The following is a 16,570-nucleotide window of genomic DNA, read 5'->3' as shown; positions in this document are numbered from 1 at the left end:
GCAACCTGTGAAGCTCTGGTGAACTCAATTCCCAAGAGGGTTAAGGCAGTGCTGGAAAATGATGGTGGCCACACAAAATATTGACACTTTGGGCCCAATTTGAACATTTTCACTTAGGGGTGTACTCACTTTTGTTGCCAGCGGTTTAGACATTAATGGCTGTGTGTTGTGTTATTTTGAGGGGACAGCAAATGTACACTGTTATACAAGCTGTACACTCACTACTTTACATTGTAGCAAAGTGTCATTTCTTCAGTGTTGTCACATGAAAAGATATACTCAAATATTTACAAAAATGTGAGGGGTGTACTCACTTTTGTGAGATACTGTATGTTACGAATTCTACCTAGGTGGCTAACATTATCTAGGCTAGGGTTTAGGGTTAAGTTTAGGAGAAGGGTTAGCTAAAAGGGTTAAGGTTAGGGGAAGGTTTAGCTAACATGCTAAGTAGTTGGGGGACAACATGTTTATTGTTGCCTTGCTATTAGTTAGTAAGATGCAGTATGAAAATAAAACACTTGTTTTATCGTTTATTGATTTTCACATTTTCTACAAGTCACCTTGATGTACCAACGCTGGCTAAGCATCATTAGTTTGTTACAAAAATATCAGTGTCTCCATCTTTTGAGTTTGCAACAGCAAACCTCACATGATAAGAGAAAGAGACCTTGAAGAACATTGAAGACACCACAACTAATTGACATTGAAAAATATAGGTTTTATATTTACATTTAAATGATCTATCAGATTATCAGACATATCTGGTACATATTGCATCTTCCCACAAAACTAGAGTCCAAATGATTTGTAATTGCCAGTTAACTTTAGCCTCTATTGTGTCTAGGACTGAAGGAGTATGAGAACATTGAAATGAATACAATTAAGCACAATAAAACATTATGGTGACATATAAAATAGGTTAAAAGTAACAATTAGCACTGGCAAATCTGATTGGCAAACTGAATGTCACTCAGCAATCTTTTTTTCCCATTAACCCACAACCATAATCCATAATCCCAAATTCAGTAGACCGCAGGACAGCAGTATTATAAGGGTTGAGGCTGTTTTATCCAACCAGCAAATAACCCCTAACCAACCAAAATGTATCGAATAGGATCTCTGATCGTTACAGGTGTATAGTACATGTTTATTATCCTCCTGGTAAAAGTCAGAGACCATTTTGTGGGAAAACATTGCTACATTCAACAATTCAGTACATAAAGTGCATTCGGAAAGTATACAGACCCCTTGACTTTTTCCACATTTTGTTACGTTACAGCCTTATTCTAAAGTGGATTACATTGTTTTTTCCCCTCATCAATCTACACACAATACCCCATAATGACAAAGGTTTTTAGAAATGTTTGCACATTTATATAAAAAAAACTCAGGAAAATAACATTTACATAAATATTCAGACCTTTTACTCAGTACTTAGTTGAATTGAGTCTTCTTGGGTATGAGGCTACAAGCTTGGCACACCTGTATTTGGGGAGTTTCTCCCATTCTTCTCTGCACATTTTAAATGCAAATCCTAAATGTGGAAAAAGTGAAGGAGTCTGAATACTTTCCGAATGGACTGTATGATGTCATAGTGGATATGTTAGATAATGCCATTATGATGTCATAGAAGCTCTTTTAAAGAATGTCACTGTGATGTCATTTTTGGATTTTCCTGAATCCTTTGTTTCAGAAGGTTATGACAGTGATCGTTCTTTACAGCAGCAATACACTAGAGACAATTCAGTGTGTGTGTTCTTCCCCCCTTACAGACACATGGATATTGTGTGTCAATGCTATCATAGGTCCACAGATGTGTATAGCCTACTATATGAATACCCTCATTCAAGAACAGCATACACATGTTCCCATCATACATATAGGAGAGAAATCTGTGGAAATACTAATCAGTTGCTCACAAACCAGTAAGAAATATACATCAACGCCCCATTACAAATACTCTAAAATGGCAGGAGGTAACAGATATACTAAAGGATACAGGATGAGGAGAGCCAATGGGTTATCAGTCCAAGAGACAACTAGATTAGTTAACAGCAACGACAGTAACATTCAGGCAAAAACAAAAACTACTACTACTACTACTACTACTACTAATAATAATAATAATAATAATTCTGATACTGACCAAACATGCATAAAGGTGCACACACAAAAATCCTCACTCCAGCATTTGCAATATTTACAGAGAAATTTAGCCAATCACATCTTTAAAAACAAAAATAAAACTAATCTCACATTTATACACAAGTATAACATCAAAGACACAACTTCACATTATTTCCGTAAAACAAATCCCATCCAAAAACAAAACACACAATTATTGCCAACTCTTTGATTCACACTTGTGTTTCAAACAAAACATCACATTCTGGGCATTCCTTCAGCATTCAGATATCGCTCAGGTACAGTAAACTGTATGTTGTGTTTCAGTTCGGACATGAGAAGTGCTTTAGTTCAACTACTACTCTACATATAAGTCTCCTTAGAGGCCAAAGTAGGCTACTGAATAGTTACTGTGCAAGGAGGACAGAGCTATACAAGGATAAACTGCACAATCAGACCATTAACAACAGCTGGTGCGCAATTTCTAATATTAAGGAAGTCTCGAGGTTCTGCTCGCCTGAGTTAGAATACCTCATGATAAGTTGTAGTATTTTTCGTAGCTGTCTATTTACCACCTGCACTTCCTGATGGGCCTCCCCCAGGTGGTGAGGGTAGTAAACAACACATCCGCCACGCTGACCCTCAATACGGGGGCGCCACACACACAGTGTTGTACAACTAACCTTGTGGGGACACACAATTCAGTCCCATTCAAAATCCTATTCTCCCTAACCCTAAACCTAACCCATACCCATACCCTAACCCGAAAACCTAACCTTAATCCTAACCCTAAAACTAACCCTAGCTCCTAAACCTAATTCTAACCCTAACACTAATTCTTAACCCTAAACCCCCTAGAAATAGCATTTGACCTTGTCGGGACCAACAAAATATACCCAGTTGGTTAATTTTTTGTTAGTTTACTATTCTTGTGGGGACTTCTAGTCCCCACAAGTATAGTTAAAAACGTCCACACACATACACACACGCTGCTGCTAATGTGTATTATCTATCCTGTTGCCTAGTCACTTTACCCCTACCTATATGTACAGTACATAGCTACCTCAATTACCTCGTACCCCTGCACATCGACTCAGTACTGGGGCTCCCTGTATACAGCCATGTTATTTTAACTCTTTATTTGTATTTGTTATTCACTGTGTATTTATTCCCCATGTCACTATTTGTATTCTATATTTAAAAAATATATCTTATCTTTAACTCAGCATTGTTGGAAAAGGACCCGTAAGTAAGCATTTCACTGTTAGTCTAAACCTGTTGTCTACGAAGCATGTGACAAATAACATTTGATTTGATTACAGTCCTAGTTAGTAGACTTGTGGTCGTACTAGTTAGTACCAGCGACCTAACCATAACCATTTTGGTTTTCTTTCTTTATCTCATCTTCCAACATTATCAGTGCTTCGAGTAAATTATAAGTAAATTATATTTACAAGTCAAGTGGCGACACAGCATATCTATAGATATACAAATAGCTGAATCAGGAGTCTATGTGTTTCCATACTCAGAGATTCAAAGGGCATTGGGCCCCTATGGGTTTCCCTCCCTCCCCCACCCCACAGTAGAGCAGCTCAGGTGGGAGTAACACCTCCAGACTCAGGTCACAGGCTGGAGGCTTGGGCCTGCTGCTGTAGCTGTGTGTGGTGAGCTGTGCCGGGGGACGCCGGTTCACATTCCTTGGGCCCCTCCTCCACCCCCCGTGCGTACATCAGCACCAGAGTGACTGTGGCGAAGGTGACAGCGTTGACGGGAAACGCCCTGAGCAGGGTGGAGGTGAGACCTCGCGTGAACACTCTGAGCCCCTCCCTTCTCACACTCTGCCGCACGCAGTCAGCGATGCTGCTGTACTGGTAGACTCCGCCCATCCCGTCCGCCTGGAGGCGGGACTTAATCACGTCCACAGGATAGGTGGACAGCCAGCAGGTGACCCCGGACATCCCGCCGGCAAATAGCAGCTTGGGGATCATGTAAGGTTCGCCGGGCTCGCAGCCAATGGAGCGGGTCAGAAAGTCGTAGGTCAGGAAGTAGACTCCAAAGCAGGGGGTCTCTCGGATCAGCGTGGTGACCATGCCGCGGTTCACCCCCAGCAGCCCCTCCCACTTGTAGATACTGGCCAGGCAGTCCAGGGAGTTCTTGTACAGCTTCCTCTTGGACTTCTTCTCCCCAGTGCCTTAGTAACACAGTATAATTATAAATACTAGTGATGGGCACCAATATGGAAAGGTTGACTTGTGGAGAAACATGAAATAGGTGGCCATACAATTATTTTCCTGAAAGTTGTCAACTTTTTATTAAAGTTAGTGCCATTGGTGAACCCTTTGAACTCAAATGCTATGGTACACACGCTTTCCTAGCAGTGCAGGGGCAGAGCAGAGTACATTATGCTAGCTAGCTCAGATAATCTAAAATGTTATTTGCTACAGAGGTAGCTAAGTGGCTAGCTTGAAAGGGCAGTGTGTGATGCACAAATTGTTTGATTTGTTGGCTAGTTAGCTAGGTTGGCTAGTTAGCTGGCTTGGCTAGTTAGCTGGCTTGGCTAGTTAGCTAGGTTGCTCCACCACCAGATGTTGCAGAAACCAACTAATGTGTATGAATGAAACATGGAACACTTTTGCCTAGAAAAGTATTCTTGCAAGTGTTGGCAACCGTTTTTGTTATATTACAGTAACAAATCCCTCATCAAATCATGATATGGCACACTCCTAAGGCAGTGCTGCATGTTTGCAATAACATATATATTCTTTTTTTTTTACAACATACAGTGCCTTCGGAAAGTATTCAGGCCCCATGACTTTTTCCACATTTTGTTAAGTTACAGCCTTATTATGAAATTGATAAAATTCATTTTTTGCCTCATCAATCTACACACAATACCCTGTAAAGACAAAATGAAAACAGGTTTATAGAAGGAAAAAAAACAGAAATACCTTATTTACATAAGTATTCAGACCCTTTGCTACGAGACTTGAAATTGAGCTCAGGTGCATCCTGTTTCCATTGATCATCCTTGAGATGTTTCTACATCTTGATTGGAGTCCACCTGTGGTAAATTCAATTGATTGGACATGATTTGGAAAAGCATACACCTGTCTATATAAGGTCCCACAGTTGACAGTGTATGTCAGAGCAAAAACCAAGCCATGAGGTCGAAGGAATTGTCCATAGAGCTCCGAGACAGGATTGTGTAGAGACACAGAAGGTCCCCAAGAACACAGTGGCCTCCATTATTCTTAAATGGAAGAAGTTTGGAACCACCAAGACTCTTCCTAGAACTGGCCATCCGGCCAAACTGAGCAATCGGAGGAGAAGGGTCTTGGTCAGGGAGGTGACCAAGAACCTGATTGTCACTCTGACAGAGCTGCAGAGTTCCTCTGTGGAGATGGGAGAAACTTCCAGAAGGACAAGAATTTCTGCTTCACTCCACCAATCAGGACTTTGTTCTAGAGTGGCCAGACAGAAGCCACTCCTCAGTAAAAGGCACATGACAGCCCGCTTGGAGTTTGCCAAAAGGCACCTAAAGACTCTCAGACTGAACTCTTTGGCCTGAATGCCAAGCGTCACGTCTGGAGGAAACCTGTACCATCCCTACGGTGAAGCATGGTGGTGGCAGCATCATGCTGTGGGGATGTTTTTTCAGCAGCAGGGACTGGGAGACTAGTCAGGATCAAAGGAAAGATGAACGGAGCAAAGTACAGAGAGATCCTTGATGAAAAAACCTGCTCCAAAGCGCTCAGGACCTCAGACTAGGCTGAACATACACCTTCCAACAGGACAACGACCCTAAACACTCAGCCAAGACAAGGCAGGAGTGGCTTCGGGACAAGTCTGAATGTCCTAGAGTGGCCCAGCCAGAGCTCGGACTTGAACATCTCTGGAGAGACCTGAAAATAGCTGTGCAGCGACGCTCCCCATCCAACCTGACAGAGCTTGAGATGATCTGCAGAGAAGAATGGGAGAAATTGCCCAAATACAGGTGTGCCAAGCTTGTAGCGTCAAAGAAGACTCGAGACTGTAATCGCTGCCAAAGGTGCTTCAACAAAGTACTGAGTAAAGGGTCTGAATACTTATGTAAATGTAATATTTTTGTTTTCTTTCTTTTTTTTAAAACAGAAATTTGCATAATTTTCTAAAAACCTGTTTTTGCTTTGTCATTATGGGGTATTGTGTGTAGATTGAAGGGGGGGGGGGAAACAATTTAATCCATTTTAGAATAGGGCTGTAACATAACAAAATGTGGAAAAGTCAAGAGGTCTGAATACTTTGCGAATGCACTGTACCTCACTCATATTGATATCAAATGTCAAAAACGTGATTTTCATGTATTTTATATACAGTGGGGGAAAAAAGTATTTAGTCAGCCACCAATTGTGCAAGTTCTCCCACTTAAAAATATGAGAGAGGCCTGTAATTTTCATCATAGGTACACGTCAACTATGACAAACTAATTGAGAATTTTTTTTCCAGAAAATCACATTGTAGGATTTTTTATGAATTTATTTGCAAATTATGGTGGAAAATAAGTATTTTGTCACCTACAAACAAGCAAGATTTCTGGCTCTCACAGACCTGTAACTTCTTCTTTAAGAGGCTCCACGCAAGAGGCTCCACGCAAGATCTCACCCCGTGGGGTTAAAATGATCACAAGAACGGTGAGCAAAAATCCCAGAACCACACGGGGGGACCTAGTGAATGACCTGCAGAGAGCTGGGACCAAAGTAACAAAGCCTACCATCAGTAACACACTACGCCGCCAGGGACTCAAATCCTCCAGTGCCAGACGTGTCCCCCTGCTTAAGCCAGTACATGTCCAGGCCCGTCTGAAGTTTGCTAGAGTGCATTTGGATGATCCAGAAGAGGATTGGGAGAATGTCATATGGTCAGATGAAACCAAAATAGAACTTTTTGGTAAAAACTCAACTCGTCGTGTTTGGAGGACAAAGAATGCTGAGTTGCATCCAAAGAACACCATACCTACTGTGAAGCATGGGGGTGGAAACATCATGCTTTGGGGCTGTTTTTCTGCAAAGGGACCAGGACGACTGATCCGTGTAAAGGAAAGAATGAATGGGGCCATGTATCGTGAGATTTTGAGTGAAAACCTCCTTCCATCAGCAAGGGCATTGAAGATGAAACGTGGCTGGGTCTTTCAGCATGACAATGATCCCAAACACACCGCCCGGGCAACGAAGGAGTGGCTTCGTAAGAAGCATTTCAAGGTCCTGGAGTGGACTAGCCAGTCTCCAGATCTCAACCCCATAGAAAATCTTTTGAGGGAGTTGAAAGTCCGTGTTGCCCAGCGGCAGCCCCAAAACATCACTGCTCTAGAGGAGATCTGCATGGAGGAATGGGCCAAAATACCAGCAACAGTGTGTGAAAACCTTGTGAAGACTTACAGAAAACGTTTGAGAAACTTAAGTATTGAGAAACTTATTTTTTTAATATATACTTATTTTCCACCATAATTTGCAAATAAATTCATAAAAAATCCTACAATGTGATTTTCTGGATTTTTCCCCCACATTTTGTCTGTCATAGTTGACGTGTACCTATGATGAAAATTACAGGCCTCTCTCATCTTTTTAAGTGGGAGAACTTGCACAATTGGTGGCTGACTAAATACTTTTTTCCCCCACTGTATATATATATATTAGCGAGAAAATAAAAACATATGGGGGATTGGAAGTGATGCAGACAATTACATTGATGGAAGTTACAATTTATCTGCAATATTAAAGCTGATCTACCCCTAAAAAGAAAAAGAAATAATAATTAAGACGCGACTGATGCATGTGGGGATATATTTGTTTTGTCTCTATGACATTCAGAGGCTGAACTATGAAGTTCTTTAGCCGAGAAGTAAAATGTTTTACTTTGCTTGTGAAGTAATCTAATAGGCCTACGATGTGTAACTCTGGCTATTCACTTTCTGTAAAAGAGATGTTTAAACCCAGGCAGCTTTTAGGAACGCACTTGTGACCTTCTCTTGATGTGTTAAGCCATGGAAGAGTAGCTAGCAGTTTAAACTTTAATATTTCTGCCTCGTGCCTCTGTCTGGGATAGGGCAATGTAACTTGTAAAAGTAGCTTACATTGCTTAGAATCATATGACGTCAAAGATTACATTTTTTACAAACAGCGACAGTTTTGTTGCAAACAAGATACACTGGTTTGGCATCAGATAAATTTGGAGAAATGTGGTACGATGAATGCAAATCTATCTGTCCATTCTTCCTTGAAACTTCTATTTTATAAATATGCCTTTCTTTTGAGACTTTTCGAAAGCTACATTTTCTCTTGCAAGCTGATTGTTTTGAGCTAATAAGAAATAGGGTAGGCTAACTATTTTTCACCAATCAACGCACAGAGAAATAGACAAAGACTACAAAACTCATTTACTAGAGACATTGGTGATTTTATCTCAAATGTGTCATTGAATTGATTATTTACTAACCGGATGTGTTATAGTGATGGGGAATGAATTGGGCTGCTATTATATTATGTTCTGGCCTGCTGACTATTAGCTCAGAAAAACGGGTATAAAAAAATACATTCTGCTAATGTCTTTAGTCATGTAAAATGACTAGAATTGCATTTAATGCGTTTATTAAACCGTTTTTTTCCGGGACCCGAAAATACAATGATAGATGCATGCAATGTTCTATTATAAAGGTGATTTTTTTACCCCCTGCATTCAGAAAGTATTCAGACCCCTTGACTTTTTCCACATTTTGTTACATTATAGCCTTATTCTAAAAGTGATTAAATAGTTTCCCCCCCTCATTAATCTACACACAATACCCCATAATGACAAAGTTAAAACAGGTTTTTAGACATTTTTGCAAATGTATTAAAAATAAAAACGTAAATATTACATTTACTGTAAGTATTCAAAGCCTTTACTCAGTACTTTGTTGAAGCACCTTTGGCAGCGATTACAGCCGCGAGTCTTCTTGGGTATGACGCTACAAGCTTGGCACACCTGTATTTGGGGAGTTTCTCCCATTCTTCTCTGCAGATCCTCTCAAGCTCTGTCAGATTGGATGGGGAGCGTCGCTGCACAGCAATTTCTAGGTCTCTCCACAGATGTTAAAATCCAGTTCAAGTCCGGGCTCTGGCTGGGCCACTCAAGGACATTCAGAGACTTGTCCCGAAGCCACTCCTGCATTGTCTTGGCTGTGTGCTTTTGTCATTGTCCTGTTGGAGGGTGAACCTTCACCCCAGTCTGTGGTCCTGAGCGATCTGGAGCAGGCTTTCATCAAGGATCTCTCTGTACTTTTCTCCGTTCATCTTTCCCTCGATCCTGACTAGTCTCCCAGTCCCTGCCACTGAAAAACATCCCCACATCATGATGCTGCAACCACCATGCTTCACCGTAGGGATGGTGCCAGGTTTCCTCCAGACGTGACGCTTGGCATTCATGCAAAAGAGTTCAATCTTGGTTTCATCAGACCAGAGAATATTGTTTCTCATGGTCTGAGAGTCCTTTAGGTGCCTTTTGGCAAACTACAAGCAGGCTGTCATGTGTCTTTTACTGAGGAGTGGCTTCTGTCTGGCCACTCTACCATAAAGGCCTGATTGGTGGAGTGCTGCAGAGATGGTTGTCCTTCTGGAAGGTTCTCCCATCTCCACAGTGTAATTCTGGAGCTCTGTCAGAGTGACCATCGGGTTCTTGGTCACCTCCCTGACAAAGGCCCTTCTCCACTGATTGCTCAGTTTGGCCGGGCGGCCAGCTCTAGGAAGAGTCTTGGTGGTTCCAAACTTTCCAAATCATGTCCAATCAATTGAATTTACCACTGGTGGACTCCAATCAAGTTGTAGAAACATCTCAAGGATGATGAAAGGAAACAGGATGCACCTGAGCTCAATTTCGAGTCTAATAGCTAAGGGTCTGAATACTTATGTAAATATTAAATTACTGTTTTTTATTTTTTTATACATTTGCTAACATTTCTAAAAACCAGTTTTCACTTTGTCATTACACGGTATTGTGTGTAGATTGATGAGGAAAACATTTAATTTAATACATTTTAGAATAAGGCTGTAACGTAACAAAATTTGGAAAAAAATCAAGGGGTCTGAATACTTTCAGAATGCACTGTAGTAATGAGGTAGGCCTACTTTGTCACTGTTAATTCAATGAAGGGGGAGGGTATTGCCATTTTTTTTTTCAATTACAAGGGGAGGGTCATGTGAAAATATTTTCTTAACATTGGGGAGGGGGGTGCATTTTTTAAATGACATCTCGAGTTGGAATCCCCCAACCCCCACTAATTTTCGAATGGTCCCTAACGACTATCCATTAATACAAAGCTGGCTGTTTTCCCTAGTCTATTTTGTTTCAGAGCATTTAAAAGATGGTTCTTTAATTGTATGGCTGCAGTTTGCTTCAATAGGACTAAATCACGTGTAGCTCAGTTGGTAGAGCATGGCGCTTGCAACGCCAGGGTTGTGGGTTCGATTCCCACGGGGGGCCAGTATGAAAAAGAAAAAAGGTATGCACTCACTAACTTTAAGTCGCTCTGGATAAGAGCGTCTGCTAAATGACTAAAATGTAGTGGATGCTCAATAACATCATCATGCCAACCATGTGTACATCTATTATGTTATCTATTTCTCACGATAAAGCCACAAAAATAATACTAAACAATACTGGTTTTGATGGAGAAAATGTCTAGAATCGACGGCTGAGATGTGATACTATGATCCGACACTGTAAACACATTCACAATGCTGTTGTTTGCCTAAAAATACATGGCGGTTTCCATTGAGCTGTTACCCGTGCACATGCAGCTTCCCATTACCAAGCCTGCAGAAGTGCGGATCTTTTTGACAGATGCCGATTCAAAGCTGCTGACGTCAAACGCATCCTCCATCTTTTACGATTGCAGAGATGCTGCTTTCCATTGAAGAAGAATTTAGGAGGTATCGACCACGCGCACTGCCTTTGCGGCAATCAAGTCCATACAGAACTGGGGTGATATCTGTTAGTTGTTGAAATACGCAGACATTTCCTCCTCTTGCTGACTGCAAACCACCGACCACCGGCACAGGTAGGAGAAAAGTATAAATTTCTCTATTCTGTTATATTGCAAAGGCTTTATTTTAGTTTTCCCCCACAAAACAGTTTTACTACAGAATTAAGCACGAGGTTTTGAATTGTGAGGCCGTTTTCGACTTGAGTACATCGGAGGATGGGGTTTTATTGTTAAACCCGGTATGATAGCAGTACTAGAAAGTTTTTTCGTTGCCTTTTTGTTTAATATTGCCTATTTATCCGTTCTAGGCTGTGTGTATAGCTGTTAGAAAGAGGCAAACGCGGCACGCCTTTCGAATTACATGAACCATGTGCTGTGCGTGTTAAATCTCCACGCGTAGTCAATTGTTGAAAATTAAGGATGCTGTGTGTGCAAATGTGTAAATTGTGGGCGTTTTCTGCGTTTCAGCACCGTGGACAACGACATCTGCGCTGTTCTCTCTCTCTCTGCCTCTCTCTCTCTCTCTCTCTAGGAAAATAAACGGACGAACACGCACTAGAAAGTAAACAGAATTGGGGAGAAACATATCTCAGGGGGTGAAAGAAGGGGTCCTTGATTGATTTAGGGATTGTCGTTAGGCTATAGTAAATTGCGCCAAGCAGAGTGTGTTGATGGGAGGGGTAGGCTGTTAAACAGAGGAGACAGGACTGTCAAACTTCATGGTGGAATTGACAAAAACTATGTTATTCCTCACTGGCTTTTCTTCATCATGGCTCCATTGAAAGTTGTTGCTTGTTGACCAGACATGTTTGGCCAAATGAGTTATGTAGGTCAGGTGCACGTCTTCGCCAGTCGGACCTGGTAATACTGTCTCATAAATGTCTGATAATGCTTTTAGATTTCCGTGCTGGACCACCATCGCATCTTCCCTGTCGCTCTGCTCGAGCGTATTCAGTGTCTTGCATCAGAGAGAAAGCGATGGAGAGACAGAGAGCATCAAAATGGAGAAGCTAGTAGCAGGTCTTTAGTTATGATCGAAATCCAGCATCGAAAGGGTTGTTGAGAGTGTCCTGTGTTAAGCTGATAAAGAAAAGGACATGCTCTTGGTTGGCACGGCTGCTACGCTATACCGTATCGCATCATGCAGCTTCGATCGGGTTGCGTTGGCAGCACTATAGGGTTGTTCCCGGAGTAAAAACGGACTCATATACCATCACCAGTGGTTGATGTTTACTGGCACAGCCTATTGTTAATGTATATAGCGGCCAGTGGATGGGCTCATAGTAATGGCTGGAACAGAATAAATGGAATGATATCGAACACATCAAACACGTTTGTTTTTTTATACCATTCCATTAACTCCATTCCAGCCATTATTATGAGCTGTCCTCCCCTCAGCAGCCTCCTGTGCAGGGTACATATTTATCAGCTTATAGAAGTGACACATTTTACCATGTGTTACATTTGGGCTTGTGGTTTAAAGTTCTCAAAAAGGACAGGATTGAGAATGGTTATGTGTTTGCAAACTAAAGATCCTTTTCTATTTATCAATCTACTTCCACAGGGTAAAATATTTACTGAATAATAAAGCTTCTGTGATGAAGCAATATAAACAGAGTTGTAGGTGTTTGGTTAATGGATATTGATCCTCTGTGTGATACAACCTTTACTTTCAAATAAATTAATCAAAATGATTTTGTTTAATCACTGTCTGTCTCAATGTCCAGGTACCAGAAATGTTGTTGAGTTGCCCATCAGTCACATCATGCTCTTTATGGCACTGCCCATCATGGTTGCCATAGTCACCATTTACACAACCAGGAGGAACCATGTGTGATGTTTTGTTCTCTGTATAGAAGAAGCATCTGGTATTGAGCTCCAGCCTGGTTCTGGAGGAATGACCCCAAGTTTCTTACTCTTCTCCCTGTGCTGGACTATAGACTTTCAAACTGTCTAAGGCTTTATTGATTGAGTAACAGAGGATATCTTTTTTATTTATTTATTTATTACAGCTGATGTGAATCTATGATAGCACATAGTGTGCTTGAAGATGACTTCATAGTTCTATTCTCATCTTTTAGTATATTTTTCACACACTTTTTTATTGCATGCAGTAGGGATGCAGACATCAATTAAGCAAAGCATGGTTGATGTGTGAATGATATGTTTGGTGTTTATTATGTCCATTGTGATGTGCATGAAGTCAGCATATTCCTTGGTTTTGTTCATTCATATGTTTTTGGGCCTTAGCAGATTTTAAATTAGCACAATACTTTTTCTAAGTATTTTATTGAATCTGTTACTGTTTTAAAATATATTTTGTAACTAATAAAAATACAATATTTCAAACTGTTAGTTACAGGTGTTTTTACTTTACACTTCCACAATGTATGGTAAACCATGCATAATTTACCTTAATTCATTTTTTACAACCTAGCCAGCAGCACAGATAGGCCCAGGCTAGACTACTTTTGTATCCTAGAAACATCAACAAATGACCGTCAGAGATGTTCCGTTATCTACTCTGACTTTCATTGAAAAACTATTCAAATGTAGGGCAATTTGATGAACTTAAAGGTTTACGTTATTTCCATTGACATTGCAAAGGAATGTAGCCTACACCCCTTCTTCGAAATGACGCTACAGACTGGGCTACTTACTCACTTTATCACCGTTACCTGCAGCTGAGTTTCTCACCGGGCGCGGTGGCGCGTGCCTGTAATCCAAGTCACTGGGAGGCTGAGGTTGGTGGATCGAATGAGCTGAGGAGCTCTGGGCTGCAGCGCGGTATGTCGAACGGGTGTCCGCACTAAGTTTGGTATCGATATGGTGTTCCTGGGGGAGCCCGGGACCACCAGGTCGTCTAAGGAGGGGTGTACCGGCCCAGGTCGGAAACGAAGCAGGTCAAATCCCCCGTGCCGTCCAGTAGTGGGATAGCGCCTGTGAGTACACGCTGCAGTGCAGCCTTGGCAAGACATCGATACCCAATCTTTTTTATTAGTAAAAAAAATATCTACTTCACGGTCGACAGCTGCATTTGCAATACAAAAACCTTGGCCGCCCACAAAAAGAGTAAGCAGACGAACATATTTAGAATATTCTTTTCTTCTGAAAATGTATAATTATACTGACTCCTTCTGAGAAAGGGAGTCAATAACACATTCAAATCTCAATGCAGTATCCATAGTTACTATTTTGCTGGGATGCTTATTTCCAACCTGGTCTCAGAGCATTCTGTATTATTCTGTACTTAAACACTCCATTCAGTATCAGGGCCAGCGCCAGAACGAATCAGTTGGACAGGCATTTTATTTCTATAGGCGGGCCGTTTTTTTCACGGGACCTCCCACATTATTTTTATGGGTGTTATAATAAAGACCATAGGCAGCTCGTGAGTTTCGTCAGTTTCTTCCCCCTACCTCTGCGGAAGCACAGTTCCCGCTCAGTCCAGTAAAAACTGTTCGCTGCTCTGGCACTCCAATGGTGGAACAAGCTCCCTCATGACGCCAGGACAGCGGAGTCACTCACCACCTTCCGGAGACACTTGAAACCCCACCTCTTTAAGGAATACCTGGGATAGGATAAAGTAATCCTTCTACCCACCTTCTACCCAATTGCTGGCTTCCCAAATAGGCATAGGCCTATGCACTTGTGATTTGAAACGATCCACAGCTATTAAAACATATATATGCTAATGAACCTCTGTGTCTAAGTTAAGCTGTCTGGTAAAGTATTTTGAACGATTTTATTTAGACAGGAGTAATTATATGATTTTAGGAAAAGCTAGCATTCGGGGGAGCTAGCATTCGAACAGAGCACAGTGCACCCGCCAACTTTCCTTTCTAATTTGCAAGTGGTCTAACCAGAGGTCTGTATATAATGACGAGATGTCTCTGCCCTAACAATTCGAGTCGTTGTCCTAAAGGCGGGAATGCAGGCGACAAGCTTAGGTCTGCATATAATGCCCATAGAAATGCATTGGATTTATTCAGGACAGATTTTTGAGAGAGTGAGCCCTCTCACTTCACCCGTTCCTCTCTGCTGAAACTAGCGAGCGAAACAGCGACAGTTTGTAGACCATGTACAGTATCTGATGCTGTCTGGTCAGAAAAAGTATGAAATGCCATACTCCTTTTGTCCAGATAGCATCAGATACATGGTCTACACATACGGAGACAGAGGGGCGCCCTTTCACTCGCTCGGATGCTTTATCTGAGATTGATGTGTCTTTCTGTCGACGCGCGTCTCGGTCAAATAAATTATACATTTTATTTGGACGGGCAAGGAGGTACAGTAGGGCGGGCCAGCCCCCCTGGGGCCCACCCCCTAGGGCCCACCCATAATGTTGGCCCTGTTTAGTATGATATGTTACATTTCATATGGTATGTATTAATTTGTGTATGTCCATCACCCATTTCGTATTATACACTGCTCAAAAAAATAAAGGGAACACTTAAACAACACATCCTAGATCTGAATTAATGAAATAATCTTATTAAATACTTTTTTCTTTACATAGTTGAATGTGCTGACAACAAAATCACACAAAAAGTATCAATGGAAATCAAATGTATCAACCCATGGAGGTCTGGATTTGGAGTCACCCTCAAAATTAAAGTGTAAAACCACACTACAGGCTGATCCAACTTTGATGTAATGTCCTTAAAACAAGTCAAAATGAGGCTCAGTAGTGTGTGTGGCCTCCACGTGCCTGTATGACCTCCCTACAACGCCTGGGCATGCTCCTGATGAGGTGGCGGATGGTCTCCTGAGGGATCTCCTCCCAGACCTGGACTAAAGCATCTGCCAACTCCTGGATAGTCTGTGGTGCAACGTGGCGTTGGTGGATGGAGCGAGACATGATGTCCCAGATGTGCTCAATTGGATTCAGGTCTGGGGAACGGGCGGGCCAGTCCATAGCATCAATGCCTTCCTCTTGCAAGAACTGCTGACACACTCCAGCCACATGAGGTCTAGCATTGTCTTGCATTAGGAGGAACCCAGGGCCAACCGCACCAGCATATGGTCTCACAAGGGGTCTGAGGATCTCATCTCGGTACCTAATGGCAGTCAGCCTACCTCTGGCGAGCACATGGAGGGCTGTGCGGCCCCCCAAAGAAATGACACCCCACACCATGACTGACCCACCGCCAAACCGGTCATGCTGGAGGATGTTGCAGGCAGCAGAACGTTCTCCACGGCGTCTCCAGACTCTGTCACGTCTGTCACATTCTCCACGGCGTCTCCAGACTCTGTCACGTCTGTCACATGTGCTCAGTGTGAACCTGCTTTCATCTGTGAAGAGCACAGGGCGCCAGTGGCGAATTTGCCAATCTTGGTGTTCTCTGGCAAATGCCAAACGTCCTGCACGGTGTTGGGCTGTAAGCACAACCCCCACCTGTGGACGTCGGGCCCTCATACCACCCTCATGGAGTCTGTTTCTGACCGTTT

The 16,570-nt window shown here is 42.1% G+C and overlaps 1 protein-coding gene across 1 annotated transcript; it reads right to left on the bottom strand.

Moving 5' to 3' along the window:
• Positions 1 to 2,890: 2,890 nt before the first annotated feature.
• Positions 2,891 to 14,229, bottom strand: LOC311108359 (mitochondrial basic amino acids transporter-like). Its single transcript, XM_084150995.1, has 2 exons — positions 13,784 to 14,229; positions 2,891 to 4,315 (listed from the first exon to the last, which is right to left on the bottom strand). The coding sequence occupies exon 2, from the start codon at positions 4,212 to 4,214 to the stop codon at positions 3,747 to 3,749; it is 468 nt and encodes a 155-aa protein (XP_084007121.1). The 5' UTR covers positions 4,215 to 4,315; positions 13,784 to 14,229; the 3' UTR covers positions 2,891 to 3,746.
• Positions 14,230 to 16,570: the final 2,341 nt, after the last annotated feature.

The sequence above is a fragment of the Coregonus lavaretus genome (genome assembly GCF_964263955.1).
Source record: "Coregonus lavaretus genome assembly, chromosome: 33".
In the NCBI taxonomy this organism is placed as follows: Eukaryota; Metazoa; Chordata; class Actinopteri; order Salmoniformes; family Salmonidae; genus Coregonus; species Coregonus lavaretus.
Note: the sequence above shows the minus strand (reverse complement) of the source record. Positions and strands in the feature narration are given on the sequence as shown.

Bases quoted from the DNA above. Each gene is read 5' to 3' on its own strand.
- LOC311108359 (XM_084150995.1), bottom strand. From the start codon at position 4,214: ATGGTCACCACGCTGATCCGAGAGACCCCCTGCTTTGGAGTCTACTTC.